Source organism: Hibiscus syriacus, unplaced genomic scaffold (genome assembly GCF_006381635.1).
Source record: "Hibiscus syriacus cultivar Baekdansim isolate YM2019G1 unplaced genomic scaffold, ASM638163v2 tig00112342_pilon, whole genome shotgun sequence".
In the NCBI taxonomy this organism is placed as follows: domain Eukaryota; kingdom Viridiplantae; phylum Streptophyta; class Magnoliopsida; order Malvales; family Malvaceae; genus Hibiscus; species Hibiscus syriacus.
This window is the reverse complement of record NW_024063305.1, coordinates 37,646-53,919: the sequence shown is the minus strand read 5'-3', so window position 1 is coordinate 53,919 and position 16,274 is coordinate 37,646. Positions and strand designations below refer to the sequence as shown.

Genomic DNA, 16,274 nt, shown 5'->3' with positions numbered 1-16,274 from the left:
TATTACTGAGAAGAGCATTGTATTCAGCCATAATAGCCATCCTCCAGTCATCATCTTTGAGTGCATTTTGAATATCTCCAGGCATATCTTTACATTGAATGGAGAAAGTTTTTGGCTTAAAGATCCCATGCTTGCTTCGAGTGATCATAAAATGAGTATTGCTCATTTTAGTACCCTGAGCATTTTCTTGATTCTGAATTTGGTCACCAGAAGCATACTGTTCAGAATCAGGAGAAGCATCACCAGCAGATTCAAGACTATGAGAAGCACCCTCAACCTCACAAGTAGATTCAAGATCAGGAGAACTGTTAGCATTATCAGGTACATTATTTGTTTTTTTCTCTACAGATTGCACATATGGTTCATTGCCTGTGGATGTAGGTTGACCAGCACTACTTGCCTCTAGACTTTGCTCAGTATTGACATTTGATCTTTGCATAGAGCTGGCATGTTGTTGTTGACTGAAAAGAACGGGTATGGCTCTTGATCGAACAACCTCATTAGCATCTCTTCTGTAGGATGATGCTTTGTGAGAAAAAGGAAAGACATTGTCATTGAACACCACACTCGTTGATACATAGATTCTGCCATTGTCATCCATGCACTGATAGCCATGATGCATTAGAGAATAGCCCAGGAATACACATGCCTTGGATCTAAAATCCAATTTATGTGTATTTTAACACCCTGAGATGAGGAAAGCACTGACATCCAAAAATTTTGAAAAAACTGTAGTCATGAGGCTTACCATACATCTTTTGATAAGGAGAGATATTACCAAGAATCTTGGAGGGCATCCTGTTGATAAGATAGACTGCATTGTACACTGCACTGAGCACTGCATGAGACCAGTATGTTAAAGGCATTGATGCTTGTGCTAGTAAAGCTAAAGCAGTTTCTACTATATGTTTGTGTTTTCTTTCCACCCCATTTTGTTGTGAAGTTTGTGGACATGATTTCCTGAGCTTAACACCAAGTCGATATAAGACAGCGTCCAGGAATCGAAACTCTCCTCCATTGTCTGTTTGTAATGCAAGGATAGTTGTTTTAAATTAATTTGAAACTATGGCAGCAAACATCTCAAATGAAACATAAACTTCACTTTTATTTCTTAACAGATATACCCAACTATTCCTTAAAATACAAATCTACAAAGCTCACAAAACATCTAAAACCACTAGAAACAATAGGAGCAGGACCCCATGCATCAACTTCTATTAACTCAAATGGTTGTTTGTACACTGTTTGTGCCACAGAAAAATGTTGAACTTTACTTTTTCCCATCTGAAATGTTGCACATACTTCAGTTTTGTCTATATTTAGTCTTTTATTAAGAGTTTCCATCACCACCTCAACTGTAGGATGACCTAGCCTTTTATGCCACAACCAAACTCATTAGTATCTTTGATGACAGTGCTGTGAACTGTTGTTGTTTCTTGCAGAGATTGGCAGTTAAAACTATACAGTCCTCCTTCAAGCTTTCCTTCCATCAGCACGACTCTTGTGCTTTCATCCTTAACATAACAACCACTTGCAGGAAACTCAAAATAAATCGAATTATCTGGAGTAAATTTTGAAACTGACAAGACGTTCTTATTAATTTTTGGAACATATAACATCTGATCAAGCAAAAGTTCTCTAGAGGCTGTTTTTAAAACGTTTCTACCAATATGAGTAATTGGAACAGTGGAACCATCTCCTAGATGAACCTTACCACTGCCAGTGTAAGCTTGCCTGCTTGAGATAGTAGAGGTGGAACCAGTCACATGATGCGTGGCTCCTGAATCAGGGAACCATTTAGCATAGGTCAAATGACCATCAGCCATTAATGCATTAACTTGGACATTACTACTTGGCTCGATGACAGATGAGCCTTCATCTCCTATACTTGCACTTACAAAAAGACTGTAATGACAGTCAGATGAATGAGGAAAGCTTGAACAAACGTTTGTCTGTATTTCATTAGTTAAAAGAACTTTGTTGAGCAGTTACACCTTTAAAGTTCTGATCAAACCTATGCCAGCATCTGTCAACTAGATGACCTAGCTTCCCACAAAGTTGACATTACTGCTTAGGTCTCCCCTTGTACTTATTACCTGTAGTATTGTTAGGTTTAGAAGCCCCACGATTCTTGTAGTGCTGAGCATCAGAGGTACCATAACGTGTGAATTTTACCCCTATTGGAAACTTTGATGAGTCATCAAGACGTGACTCAGCATCAATAAGAACCGATACCACATTGTCGAGGGCAAATGGCTCTCTGCTCGTAGTGATCGCAGTAACAGTTGACTCATATTCAACCGATAAACCATTAAGAATGGTGGCAATATGATCAATATCCGAGATAGGGCTATCACACGTGGCTAAAAGATCACATATTTCATTAATAGCCATGGTGTAGTCTCTCATAGACTGAGAACCTTTCTTCATTGACCTAAGTCGATAATGCAAAGCCATAACTTTTGTGGTAGACAACTTGGAATACAACCTAGTGATGGCATTCCAGACTGTAGCTGTGGATTCAACACCAACCAATTGAGGTAGAATGTTGGTATTGACAGTAGAAAGAAGCCAAGAAGATAACGAGCTATCTTGCTTGACATAACAAAAAAAGTTGGATTGATAACCTGTTCACTAGCATCGTTAAAAACCAGCTTCACCAAAACCACCATGGATTCATCAAGAAAGCCTTCCAGTCCAAGTTCTCGGATCGTGAGAATCACTTGCTGCTTCCATAAGAGATAGTTTGAATCTATTAAACACACGTTGATTCTTTTATTAGCAAAGGTATGCGAGCTAGCATCTATAAACTGCTCATCCTTAGCTATTTTTGATATCGACACAACTGTAACCATGATCGATCTCGAAGAAGAAAGAAAATTAAGACGCAGTAGACAAGTAAGAATAGAGAAAAAGAAAGAGAAAAGCACGGCGAAACCTTTTCAAGATCTAATGGCAAATGATACCATGTTAACTATGAAAGAAACTCATAAAGAATAACAGCACAAAAATGTAAACAACTTCAATGTATTATTCATGTCAAGTAAACAAGTATAAGCAGCTATTTAAAGTCTCCAAAGAGATAATAAAGAGAGGATCTAGCTGCTGCAAAGTTGGTTACAACCGATTACAACCAACTAACCACCTAACCTTTGATACTTAACTACTTAATTGAATATGGTTTAACACCAATCATTTGCATCCATCCCATTTATATTGCGACAAGAACTTCTTGAACTAATTGTTAACTGATAATTAACAAATTAATAAGCATCTAATTTCAACATTACTTTAGTCATTCATGTTTCATTTGAATCCATCATATCTTATATAGTATTTTTATGTTCATAATATATAGTATATTTATATAATATTGCTTTGCTACCTATAATTTATACATATTATTGTGTTTAATATTTTACAGCTGTTTTATTATACATATAAAGTACGCCACATATTTATTCTGTATATATAGTTCTTATGTGATTTGTTTGAATTATTATATGTAATATGCATATTTTGACTTCTTATTTAATGTTTTTATATTTATATGTTATAATTTATAAAATATGGTTTTTCATTTATATTATATTATACATATAGTTTTGTATTTGTATTATATAATACTTAAAATTATATTTTACATTCTTATTAGTTTATATCATATGGTATATAAATGAGTTTTTTTTTTGTAAATAATATATATATTACGTTTTTATTATATTACAAGTACTTTTTATATTTATGTAAATTCTCGATGACCTTGACTATATTCGGGTCAAGTTCAATTCTGTATATTCTTTGTATGTTTATTTTATGTTCAGGCCTTAGGAGTCGTATCATCAAAGTAGTGTAACATCTCAAAATTTGGTTTAACATTTTTTTTTACTTTCGGTAATAGAAGAATATTTTCTAATGTTTAATTTAGATTCGGATCGGATCAGATTAAGATGTTAGAAATTGATTTAAAATTTAAATATTTCGAATTACTATAAAAAAAAGTGTTTTAAAATAAAACAAAATTGTTAATGAAATTGATCCCAAACTTTTTGAACGTTCCAATATCATCTCAAACTATACACATATACTAATCACATCCATTATTAATGAAATTGTTAGGTTAAATTATATTATTATATGTTTGAAAAAACAAAATTTAGGTTAAACTATGGTTGAACTTAATTACATATTTGGATGGATTTGGGGATGGAATTGGAATATTCAAAAGATTGAGGACTAATTTAGAAAGAGGGTCATAGTTAGGGATGAAATTAGAATGTTTAAAAATTCAAGGACTAAATTAAAATATGAGTCGTAATTTGGGGTTGAATTAGAATATATAAAAGCTTACAGACCAATTTAAAATGTGGGTTATAGTTTAGGGACATATGATGCAATTAGTTATTATTTTTAAAACCTTCTTGTTTTAGTAGAGTTATCATCATTTAGGTGGTGTTTGTTTTTGCAGAGGTAAAAGGTCCGCAGTTTGCGGACCACATCTGCAGGCATCTGCAGCAAAAGACGTGGACCAAAAGTCTGCAGTCTGAAAGAAGAAGACTGTTTGTTTTTTAACGTCTGCAGACTGCTAAAATGAACTGAAATATAAATAAACTGATTTTTTAAACTTAAAAGAGTTTTGCAATACTGAGATTTAAATAATTTTAGTTTTACAATACTAAAATTTAAATAATCCATACAACTGCAATAATAAATTATTTAAAATAAATCAATCCATATTTTAAAATAAACCAATTCATACTAATAAATTATTTAAAATAAATCAATTCATACAACTACAATAATAAATCAATCCATATTTTAAAATAAATAAATCCATACTAATAAATTATTTAAAATAAATCAATCCATACTAATAAATTATTTAAAATAAATCAATCTATACAAATACAATAATAAATCAATCCATATTTTAAAATAAATCAATTCATACTAATAAATTATTTAAAATAAATCAATCCATATTTTAAAATAAATCAATTCATACTAATAAATTATTTAAAATAAATCAATCCATACAACTACAATAATAAATCAATACATACTAATAAATTATTTAAAATAAATCAATTCATATTTTAAAATAAATCAATCTATACTAATAAATTATTTAAAATAAATCAATCCATATTTTAAAATAAATCAACCAATACTAATAAATTATTTAAAATAAATCAATCCATACAACTACAATAAATCAATCTATATTTAAAATAAATCAATTCATACTAATAAATTATTTAAAATAAATCAATCCATATTTTAAATAAATCAATCCATACAACTACAATAATAATCAATCCATTTTAAAATAAATCAATTCATACTAATAAATTGTTTAAAATAAATCAATCCATACTAATAAATTATTTAAAATAAATCAATCCATATTTTAAAATAAATCAATCCATACTAATAAATTATTTAAAATAAATTAATTCATATTTTAAAATAAATCAATCCATACTAATAAATTATTTAAAATAAATCAATCTATATTTTAAAATAAATCAATCCATACTAATAAATTATTTAAAATAAATCAATTCATACAACTACAATAATAAATCAATCCATATTTTAAAATAAATCAATCCATACTAATAAATTATTTAAAATAAATCAATCCATACAACTACAATAATAAATCAATCCATATTTTAAAATAAATCAATCCATACTAATAAATTATTTAAAATAAATCAATTCATATTTTAAAATAAATCAATCCATACTAATAAATTATTTAAAATAAATCAATCCATATTTTATAATAAATTATTTTAAAATAAATTAAAATAAATCAATCCATATTTTATAATAAATTATTTTAAAATAAATTATTTTAAAATAAATTATTTTAAAATAAATAACATTATTAAATTATTTAAAATTAGTTTAATAAATAACCATATTTTAGAATTGTTCTTGAATAGATTTGAAGACCTTTAAAGACATAAAACAATGTCTGCACCAAGAAGAGCTCGCGCATACGTTAGAATAGCTTCTGTCTTCTAAAAAACAAACGGTATGCGAAGCCTAATGTCTGCGCGTGGTCTGCGCGACGCAGACATAAGAGGTTTGAAGATGTTGCACAGTGAAAACAAACTAAGCCTTAAAGTTACTTATTTCCGACTCACTATTATGTTTTTAAGCTAATTAATAGTAAAGTTACTTATTTCCGACTCACTATTATGTTTTTAAGCTAATTAATAGTAAAGTTACTTATTTCCGACTCACTATTATGTTTTTTAAGCTAATTAATAGTAATTTGATGGATCTATGTGATTTTGTATCAAAATTTGAAGGGAAAAAAATAAGTGCCATATTAGGTACTTTATAAGATTATTCATCAGAATATTTTTTATGAGTTCGACGTTTATAAGTATCAAATTTTCTTTATGCTTGATTTGTTATGAAAGATAAAAATGAATAAAAAGATAGAATATTTATTAACCAAATGGTTAAAATTTATAATTGTTTTTAATTTAATTTCTAGAGTAAACTACTCGTTAAGTACTTAAGCAATCCGTTTGATCCGTTTTACTACACAAATTTTTAATTATTTTAAAAGCATATTTAAGGTTTAATTTTTATTTTATTTTAATACCTGTTAAAAAATTATGTTAAATTTTAAAAAAAAATTAAAAATTTATGTATTAAAACTGACGAAATTGGTAAAATCTTTTAGATTTTTCGAAAACCATAATATCCTTAGTTAAAGAAATATATACATTTAGTACAGCAAACCTGAATTCAACTGTATAATTCGATATGAATTTTATTATGGTTGGGATAGCGTGCACCCAACTGGCAGATTTTTTTCTATATAAAGAAAACACTCATAAATGTCGATTCAACTTGACTATCCATGAAAAGATAATTCTACAGTTGGCTGTTCCACCTCTTCATATTATCTATAATATACTTCTTTATGTGTGCGCAGCCGCGCAGTGATGGGTAATCCTCTCTAAAACTTAAAAATATTAATATTTTAGATTTTTATTAAAATTTTGTTTTTATTTTTTTTAGACTTTATAATTTATCTTCCCATAAAATTTAAAAAGATCCGCTCTTTAATATAAAATATTGCATTTGTTTCTGTATATGTGGACGAGAATGAGATCGATGAGATTAAAGAATTCTAGTTTTTTTTTCTTTTTAATCTAAAACTTGTTTGATATAAACATTAATAAAAGAAGTCATGTTATAATAAGATATTAACAGTTGAGTAATTAAAAAATAATAATTAAAATACTGAGTGATTAAAAAATAATAATTAAAATAATGAGTGATTAAACTGAAAATAATTAAACTTGAATGATCAAAACAAAAGTGAGAGAACTATTTAGTGATGAAGTTTATAATTTATTCAACTGTTCGTTCCCCTCCAAGTTTATAATTAACACGCTTGCAGAAGCCTGCTGTTCGTTCCCATTCATCCTGTCTTCTAATATATTAATCTGAATTTCCCTGCGCCTATTATTATCAAACTCACCGGCGGACTTGAAGGTATTCACGTGTTAAAGGATGAATGAAGGAAACACAGCTTTTGCGATTTTGTGTCACCTTGTTTGTGGACTTTGATTGCTTGAGATTAAGTTTGAATAAAGAAAGCAGTTTGTTGCACTGACGTTGCTTGCTGGTTAAATAAGCATGCATAAATATTCAGAAGTTGTAGGATTTGCATTTTACAAGGATTGATGAATGAAATTTTGACTTTACTTCCCTGCCCTCTGGATTTTTTTTATTGCCACTATAGTTCCTGACCTGGCATGCGCATTAAGGAATTTTATATTCTTCTTTCAACGTAGTTTTCCCTTATAATAATAAAGGAGCAGTTAAGAGATGATTAATAAAAAGGAAGCAGCAGAATACGTCAATATTGGGTTTTGGCTTCTGGCTTCGTATTGAATAACTAATCTTGGTCTTCCTTTGATGGATATGAATGTTTCACATTGTGAACCAGTTGACCAAAGTACTCCAAAAATAAAAATAAAAAAAAACTTCAATTTCCCCGAAATAGATTGTTATATCGGGCTGCTTGATTACTTGACTTGATTATCGTCTTTATTATTTCACGTTGTTTCTGTAACAGCTAACAGCCTGTCTCAATAAGCTAAAATGGAGAGACCAATAGACTCAAAACAAATTATGTTCGACACTCGCAGGGAAGATGGATACGATGCTGTTGTCGTGGGGTCGGGATACGGTGGTTCCGTCGCTGCTTGTCGGTTGTCCGAGGCAGGACTCAAGGTGTGTCTGGTCGAGAAAGGCCGAAAATGGGAAGCTAAGGATTTTCCTACAGACAGTTTGCAGATGATGTCTGCAACAAGGATGGAGAATCACAACTTAGGTGTCAGCTTTGGTCCAAGGGATGCTTTGTTTCAGGTCAATCCCTCTTTCCACTCAACATAATTTTATGTGTCCTTACTTTGAAGGGTTCTTTTAACTATAGAATACATGAAATTATTACAGGTTTATGAACAGAATGATTCGCTGGCAGCAGTGGCTTGTGGACTTGGTGGTGGTTCACTAGTAAACGCTGGTGTAATGCTGCCAACTCCGGTTCGTGCTCGAAGAAATTCGAGATGGCCGAAGGAATGGGAAAGGGACTGGGATAGTTGTCAAACTTCTGCTGCTTCCATGTTGAGAATACAAAGTGCTCCCGTCCAGTTCCCTGTTGCTAAAGTTATGGAAGAAATCGGTGTAGGAGATGCTGAAGGAATCGTTCGAGATTCATTGAAGTTCAGCATGAACTTCAATCTCGAAGAGTCCCCTTCCAGATTACTGAAGCATCAAAATTTGGATGCCTGCATAGCCTGTGGAAATTGTCTTGCTGGTTGTCCTTATAATGCCAAGAATTCTACTGACAAAAATTATCTTGAATCAGCAACTCAGGCATGTTCTCTATAACTTGATAAAATTGCTTCGAGTTACCAGGCTCATTTCCTTTATTTAATCTGTTTTGCAGGCAGGATGTACTATCAAGACAGAGTGCGGAGTTCAGTATGTCGTTAAGAATCCATTCAAATCAGACCGAGACGATGAAATCCGTGGACGAAGGTGGTTTGTGTACTTAAATGAGATCGATTACATAAAAGCTGATATCGTGATCCTGTCTGGTATGAAGAAGTAATAGTGAAACCTGAATAGATATAACTTCAAACTTCTGTTTTGCAAAACCTTAAGGGTAGCTTCGATTTCATGTCTGACAGCGGGAGTTTTCGGCACGACTGCAATACTTTTCAAATCACAGATGAGAGGATTAAAACTTTCAGATGCACTTGGTTCCGGATTCAGTTGTAATGGTAATAATGTTGCTTATCTTGCTGGAAGCTCAGGACCTTTGAATGCCTATGGATTAGATAGAAAGCAACTATCGAAGATACCTATTCAGCAAGGCCTGGACCCTCGATCTCTTCATCTTACACTTCTTCATTGGGTTTCACAATTCAGGTTCGATTTTTCCATCGATAGAAACTTAACTTGCAAGAAAGTACTACTGGATTGTAGGATCATTTGGTATATATGGGTACTGCAGGTTTCATTCATTCATTGCCCATTTTTCTTTTGGTGCAGAGTGCTGTACTTCCTACTGCTTATCCTTACATCTTGTTTAAAGGAATCACAACATTCGGATGGCCGACTGGTTACTGGTTCTTTCATGGCGTTATCGATAAGCTGAAACATCTCATAGGTTCCAAGTCAAGCCAAGCAATGGTGCTCAATGCAATAGGGCATGACAAGAGTGATGGAAAAATCACATTCGAACAGGAAACCAATAAAATTTGCTTTCATCCACCCCATGACCCTTTGCTTCCAAGAAAAGTTGAGGCCTTCCAAAGGATTACCAAGAAACTAGGGGAATTCTCTTCATGGCCAAGTACCGAAGCACATCAGTACACGTTCTAGGTGGCTGCAATGCATCTTCAGACTTTTTGAATGGTGTTTGTAGTCCAAAAGGTCAGGTTTTCAATCCAGAGGCTCCTGGTCTAGTGCATCAAGGTCTCTATGTTTGTGACGCTTCTCTAATTCCGTGCTCGGTCGGTGTAAATCCGTGCCTTACAATTGCAACAGCCGCTGAGCATGTAAGTAAGCACATTGTGAAGGACATTCTCATGTACAAAAGTCAAAACTGTACAGATTTTGCTCCTAAAGTGGTAGATCACAATCCATATAAAGAAACACATGATAATTTGAAGAGCAAAGAGACATCATATGTGTCTGTCAAGGAAACCATGAGAGGGTATGTTGGGGGCATGCCATGCACTGCTTTTCTGATAATGAAGATAAACCTGCAGAACCGGAACAACAACGATGTTTCGAATAGGTTTATGAGAAAATCTCATCCAACTTTAAAAGGGAAAGTTGGTGGTTACCTTGTCTTCAGAGCAATAGAGAAGGATAAGCTGCATATTATAGATGGCCAAGTAGACATGTTTGAAGTCAATTTCCGAACCCCTTACACACGATATATGCACTACAGCCTTCTCCTTGCCGCTTCTTCCGGGTCAAGGTACAGTAAGGCATCCATTTGCATTCCTCTTAATTCTTCTTTTTCTTTTCCTGGAAAATTAATCTGTAACATTAATTGGTTAAATGCAGATATGTTCTTGAGGGAAAGAAGATAATGAATCCTTTTCCTTTTGCACTTAATTGTTGGAGTGAGACAACAACATTGTATGTGACATTCAAAAGGGTTCCTGGGGAAGAAGAAGGGTTGAACTTAAAAGGGGAGCTTAGAATTTCCATGATTGAACTATTGAAAACTCTATTTAGCCTTGAAGGAAATGGAAAAGGAAGATTTATCGATATTTTCGCATCAAATCTCCTTAGAACCTATATTTTGAAGATACCATATCAAAGTACCAAAGAGTACCTGATGGAGTCTTCCATAAATTCTTCTTATCCGGCGAGTACTTTCCATCGGTTAAAAACAGGTACGCACGAGTCTGAACCTGTTAAAGATCCTTACAAGTTATAATATGAATTTCTATGAACATGTTTATAAGTTGTAATTTTGATTGTTTACTCTATATAATGCAGAAGATGGATGTAACATCAGTTGCCTGCAGTGGAGCTGTGATCAAAGTAGATGGAAGCTCAAGGAAGAAAAGCAACCAGTTCTTCTACTTAATGGCTATTCCACTGAGAGTTTCTTTCTGCCAACGGAACCGAAAGATTTAATTAGGACTTTACTGGAAGAAGGGTATGAAGTATGGTTACTTCAATCGAGATTGCACGAATCGCATCCCTCAAACAACTTCACCATTGAAGACATTGGAAGATATGACATACCTTCTGGTAGGAAAAGATTTGGAAAAACTGTAGATGTAATCACTTACTCATCTAATTGATTTCTGTCTGCATTTAATTTGTAGTATTCGACAAGATACGCGAATTCCATGGTTCGAGCACAAAGATGCATGTGGTTGCGCACTGTGTCGGAGGATTGTCCATTCACATAGCTCTCTTGGGAGGACATATCTCTCCAACTCAAATCGCTTCGTTGTGTTGCACCAACTCTTCGATGTTCTTCAAGGTGACTACTTTAGCCACTGTCAAAATGTGGCTCCCTTTGATCCCGGTGAGTTTTCCCTTTTAATGTCAATTTGATATTTCTTGATCCTCAGGCTTCCATCTAAATCAAGTCAACCTGCAGATTTCAATGGCATTGCTAGGTGAGAACAAGATTCTGCCAATGTTAGACACATCAAAGGCCAGTTTAAGACATCGGCTCCTAATGGCGATCGTCCGTTGGCTACCTAGATGCGAACGATGCACTTGCGATGAATGCGATGTCTTTTCAGGTATATTCGGCAATGCATTCTGGCACCAAAATGTCACACCAACAATGCACCACTGGTTAAACAAGCAAAGCACAACAAACGTCCCCTTGGCAGCATTTCCTCACCTGAGGAAAATCTGCAAGTCAGGGTTCATCGTGGATAGTAGCGGAAATAACTCGTATTTGATTCATCCGGAGAGAATGGCGGTCTCGACATTGTACATCTCCGGGGGACGGAGTCTTCTGGTGACACCGGAGACCACATTTCTAGCAAACAAGTATGTGAAGATGCATCAACCAGGGTTCAGACATGAAAGGGTGGTTGTAGAGGATATGGACATTCGGATTTGTTGATCGGTGAAGAGTCTTATAAAGAAGTTTTCCCTCACATATTGTCTCACATAAGGTTATGTGAAGAAGGGCAAAACGTTGTGAGGATTTCGGAGGGAAAGAAATACAGTAAAGAAGCCTTGGAATGGACGGCAGATCCTTACCAAGGCTATGGAGGATCTCAAAGTTGGTGGTTTTCAACATTGATTGTTCTTGTTTTATTGGCTTTAGTTTTATTTTTTGTGTTGAAATTCTAATGATTTATTATACTTGTATTGTTTGTTTTATGTTGATATTCAGCTAGGACAGTTTGGCCGAGTGGCCTAAGGCGCCAGATTTAGGCTCTAGTCCTTAAGGGCGTGTTTGGTTCAGGGGTATGTGGGATTACGGGGAATGAAATCCATATTCCCCGTTTGGTAGTCAATAATTTATTTTCGGTATTTTTTTATTCCCAACAGTGGAATTTTTGAGTATATTACCGGAAATGTAATTACTCTCTTCCTTAGGTATTATTGGATTACTGGCATTTTGGATTAAAATGTCCTTAAAATTTTTTCTTCAAAATTCTTCTGTCGTTGAATAATAAAAATTCTACGAAGGTTAAATTATAAATTTATCCTTAAAGTATTTTAGATTTACAAAAAAATTCTATAATTAAAATTTTATATGAAGTTCAGATTAAATAAAATTTTACTCTTTCATTAAACCTATTTATCTTTTCAATTTTGTAAAAAATATAAATTTTATGAATTTAAATTTTTTAAAGAAATATATAAATTAATTATAGTAATATTATAGTATAATTCAATTTGTTAAAAAAATATATATAAGGACAATTTGGTAAAATATACATTCTAATAAATTTTTATTCCTTTAACCAAATATTATAATCTTACATTCCTGTTAAACCAACCAAACTCAAAATAACATTCTTAACAAATATATAATCAGGGAATATATTATTAGGAATGTTGAATTTTGAGTTTGGTTGGTTTAACAGGAATGTAAGATTACAATATTTGGTTAAAGGAATAAAAAATTATTACCAAATTGTCTTTATTATATATTTTTTTTAACAAATTGGAAAATATTTATATATTTTCTTTAAAAAATTTAAATTCATAAATTTATATAATTTTTTTACAAATTGAAAATATAAAAGGTTTAATGAAAGGTAAAATTTTATTTTAACACCCTGAACTTCATATCAAATTTTAATTATAGATTTTTTTTTGTAAATCTAAAGTATTTAAGGATAAATTTGTAATTTAACCTTCGTAGAATTTTTATTATTCAATGACAGAATAAGGATTTTTTGAAAGAAAAAATTTAAGGCATTTTAGTCCAAAAGGTCGGTAATCCAACAATACCTAAGGAAAGAGGTAATGACATTCCCGGTAATATACCCAAAAATTCACTAGATAATGTAAGATTACCGGAATGACATTCCCGACCAACCAAACGAGGCCAAACACACCCTAAGGTCGTGGGTTCAAATCCCATAGCTTTGATATCTTCATGGGTAAAAAAGTATGATACATGTCATTTTATTTATTTTATTTATATTTTATGGGTAAAAGTACTACACATGTCCCTTTATAAGGAGGAGTTGTACATTTGTCTTATAAGTTTTACATAATATTTTTTTAAATTTTTATATTTATTTAGGACCATTAGACGAGTGAAACAAGACGAATAAAAATATTTCATTATTTTTTAGTAAATAATTTTTTAATGCATAATTATTATTCTCATTGGTCTATTTTCATTTGTCCAATGATTATAATCAATGTAAAATTTTAATTTTACATTGTGTAACTGAATTTACCCTTCTATAATGATAATTAAGGTATTAAATTAATAGATAAAATGATAAAGATGGGATTTAATAGGGTTTATATTCATTGAATTTATTATTATAAATGAAATGCTCAGTTTATACATTTTTTCAAAGTAGTCTTTAAATTTTTTCGATCATTCTAAGTGTCTAACGTTACAAACATTACTATTTAAGTGTCTCGATCGTAACGACCATGAAAAAATCATGTTATGTGACATGTGTTGTATTTAAGTAATTTTGAAATTTCTATTAAAAAACTTAAATATTATTATATTTTAAAAGCTCCTAATTTCTCTTAAATCATAATAAATCTAAAATTCCTAAAATCTCAAATCATATACCTTAACCCCTACCTTACATCCTTTGTCGGCCACAACCATTGCAGTTGACATCATCCTTGCTATCTGCCTTGTCAACATCATCATCCTTGCTATCTCCCTAGTCAGACATCATCATCCTTGCCGTCGATTAGTCATCGAGATCGCGTGGTGTTGTGATTTACAACTTTGTTATTTGTCGAGGTCGTGTAATTCGTCGGTCATTTTTTTGTTTGTTGGTCTTGTTCCAGTGAATTTTCGTTGCAAATTGGTCGTCTAGTAGAGGTGCAAATGGGTAAGGTTCGACGACGATAAAGGGGATGACTGGAGTAGATTAGGGATTGAAATTAAATTTTAAAATTTTTTTAAAGGTTTTTAAAGTTTTTGGACTTTTTAGAAATGAATTATAATTATAATCGTCGGTCATTTTTAGTTTGTTGGCTCTTGTTCCAGTGAATTTTCGTTGCAAATTGGTCGTCTAATAGAGGTGCAAATGGGTAAGGTTCGACGACGATAAAAGGGGATATGATTGGAGTAGATTTAGGGATTGAAATTAAAATTTTAGAATTTTTAAAGGTTTTCAAAGTTTTTGAACTTTTTAGAAATGAATTATAATTATAATTTTTTATTTGAAGTAAAATTTTTAAAATTATATAAGTACTTAACGAAAAATTTTAACAATGGTTAAAGACAATGCACTTAACTGGTAACATTAAATACTTAAATTATTCGAAAAAAGTTTAGACATTACTTTAGGAAGAACGATATAATTTGAGACTTTATGTTATATTAAACTTATTATTTATTCCTAATATACAATAATTTTTCATAAAATAGGAATATATTTAGGGTGAACTACACGCTAGTACCTTAAATATCACTTTTATTCTCTTTTAAATCCAACTATTTTAAATCATGCCTAACGTTTCATTTGGTCTCCTATCATTAAAAATTATGGTTTCCTAACATGTCATCATAAGGTAATACCACATTTCATTAAAAAAATTAAAAATGTCACATAAGTGATTCTATTATTTTTAACGTTGAGTGACTAAAATGAAACTAAAAGTAACGTTAATATGATTTTAGAAAAAATAATTAAATGACCAAAACGTATAAAAATAATTTGGATACTAAATTTAGTTTACCCATATATTTGTACCAAACTATATTTTTCTCTCATCTTAAAAAACAAGACCTGCAAAATATAAAACAAATACAAGGCCTTTTTCGTCATTTACGGTTTAGGGTTATTGGAAAACCTACTAACCTAGATATAAAATAGCAACAGCCTTTTTCGGCTTCGTCTTTGAAGCTTGAGTTGCCGGAGGCATAACTCAGATATAGCTCCCACAAAACCCTAGTCTCCCACCACTTCTTCATTTCGCGTAAGCCATGGTAATTCTCTCATTTTCACCTATCTGGTTTTTCCATCATACGATCATCCTTTGGCTTCCCATAAAATTACATTTTTCTGTGTGTATGTTTACTTTCCACCGGCTTTAATCATGTTTGTGCTGAAAAACTGAATCAAAGAATATTATCATATGCAATTGTGTGTCGGTCTTGAATGAGAATGTTGAAGTTGGACCATTTACTTATTTGTTTAGATTTAACCTTCATTCTATGTTGGCGGTGATATAGTTCAAATGAAGCCTTTGGGGCTTCCATTTTAGGGTTTATTAGAATAATTCTAAGGTTACTGATTTACCCAATGATGTTGTGGTATTTTCTAGTCAGGAGAAAGGTAGGGAGCCCAAGGAGGAAATACTACCCTTGGACCTGCTGTTCGAGAGGGCGAGTATGTTTTCGGAGTGGCTCACATTTTTGCTTCATTTAACGACACATTTATAGTAAGCGATAACCCACACTTTTACATTGTTTTTTTTTCCTGTAGTTCATTCTGTGTAATATCCTGTCATTTGATTTACAGCATGTGACTGATTTGTCTGGAAGGGAAACAATGTTCGCATCACTG

General features: G+C 32.1%; 2 protein-coding genes and 1 long non-coding RNA gene across 3 annotated transcripts; all 3 read left to right on the top strand.

The window, feature by feature from the left end:
• The first annotated feature begins 8,142 nt into the window (after window positions 1-8,142).
• LOC120177876 (cholesterol oxidase-like) lies at window positions 8,143-9,706 on the top strand. The gene is made up of 5 exons (XM_039183860.1): window positions 8,143-8,409; window positions 8,497-8,919; window positions 8,993-9,143; window positions 9,237-9,477; window positions 9,601-9,706. Exons 1-5 carry the CDS (start codon window positions 8,143-8,145, stop codon window positions 9,704-9,706), a joined length of 1,188 nt encoding a protein of 395 aa, XP_039039791.1.
• Window positions 9,638-12,426, top strand: LOC120177874. The gene is made up of 5 exons (XM_039183859.1): window positions 9,638-10,537; window positions 10,627-10,961; window positions 11,068-11,325; window positions 11,403-11,608; window positions 11,684-12,426. The coding sequence occupies exons 1-5, from the start codon at window positions 9,897-9,899 to the stop codon at window positions 12,161-12,163; spliced, it is 1,920 nt and encodes a 639-aa protein (XP_039039790.1). The 5' UTR covers window positions 9,638-9,896; the 3' UTR covers window positions 12,164-12,426.
• Window positions 12,427-15,562: 3,136 nt separating this feature from the next.
• On the top strand, window positions 15,563-16,274 carry LOC120177871. The gene is made up of 3 exons (XR_005521480.1): window positions 15,563-15,694; window positions 16,033-16,149; window positions 16,230-16,274. It is a non-coding gene; the product is annotated as an uncharacterized LOC120177871 (long non-coding RNA).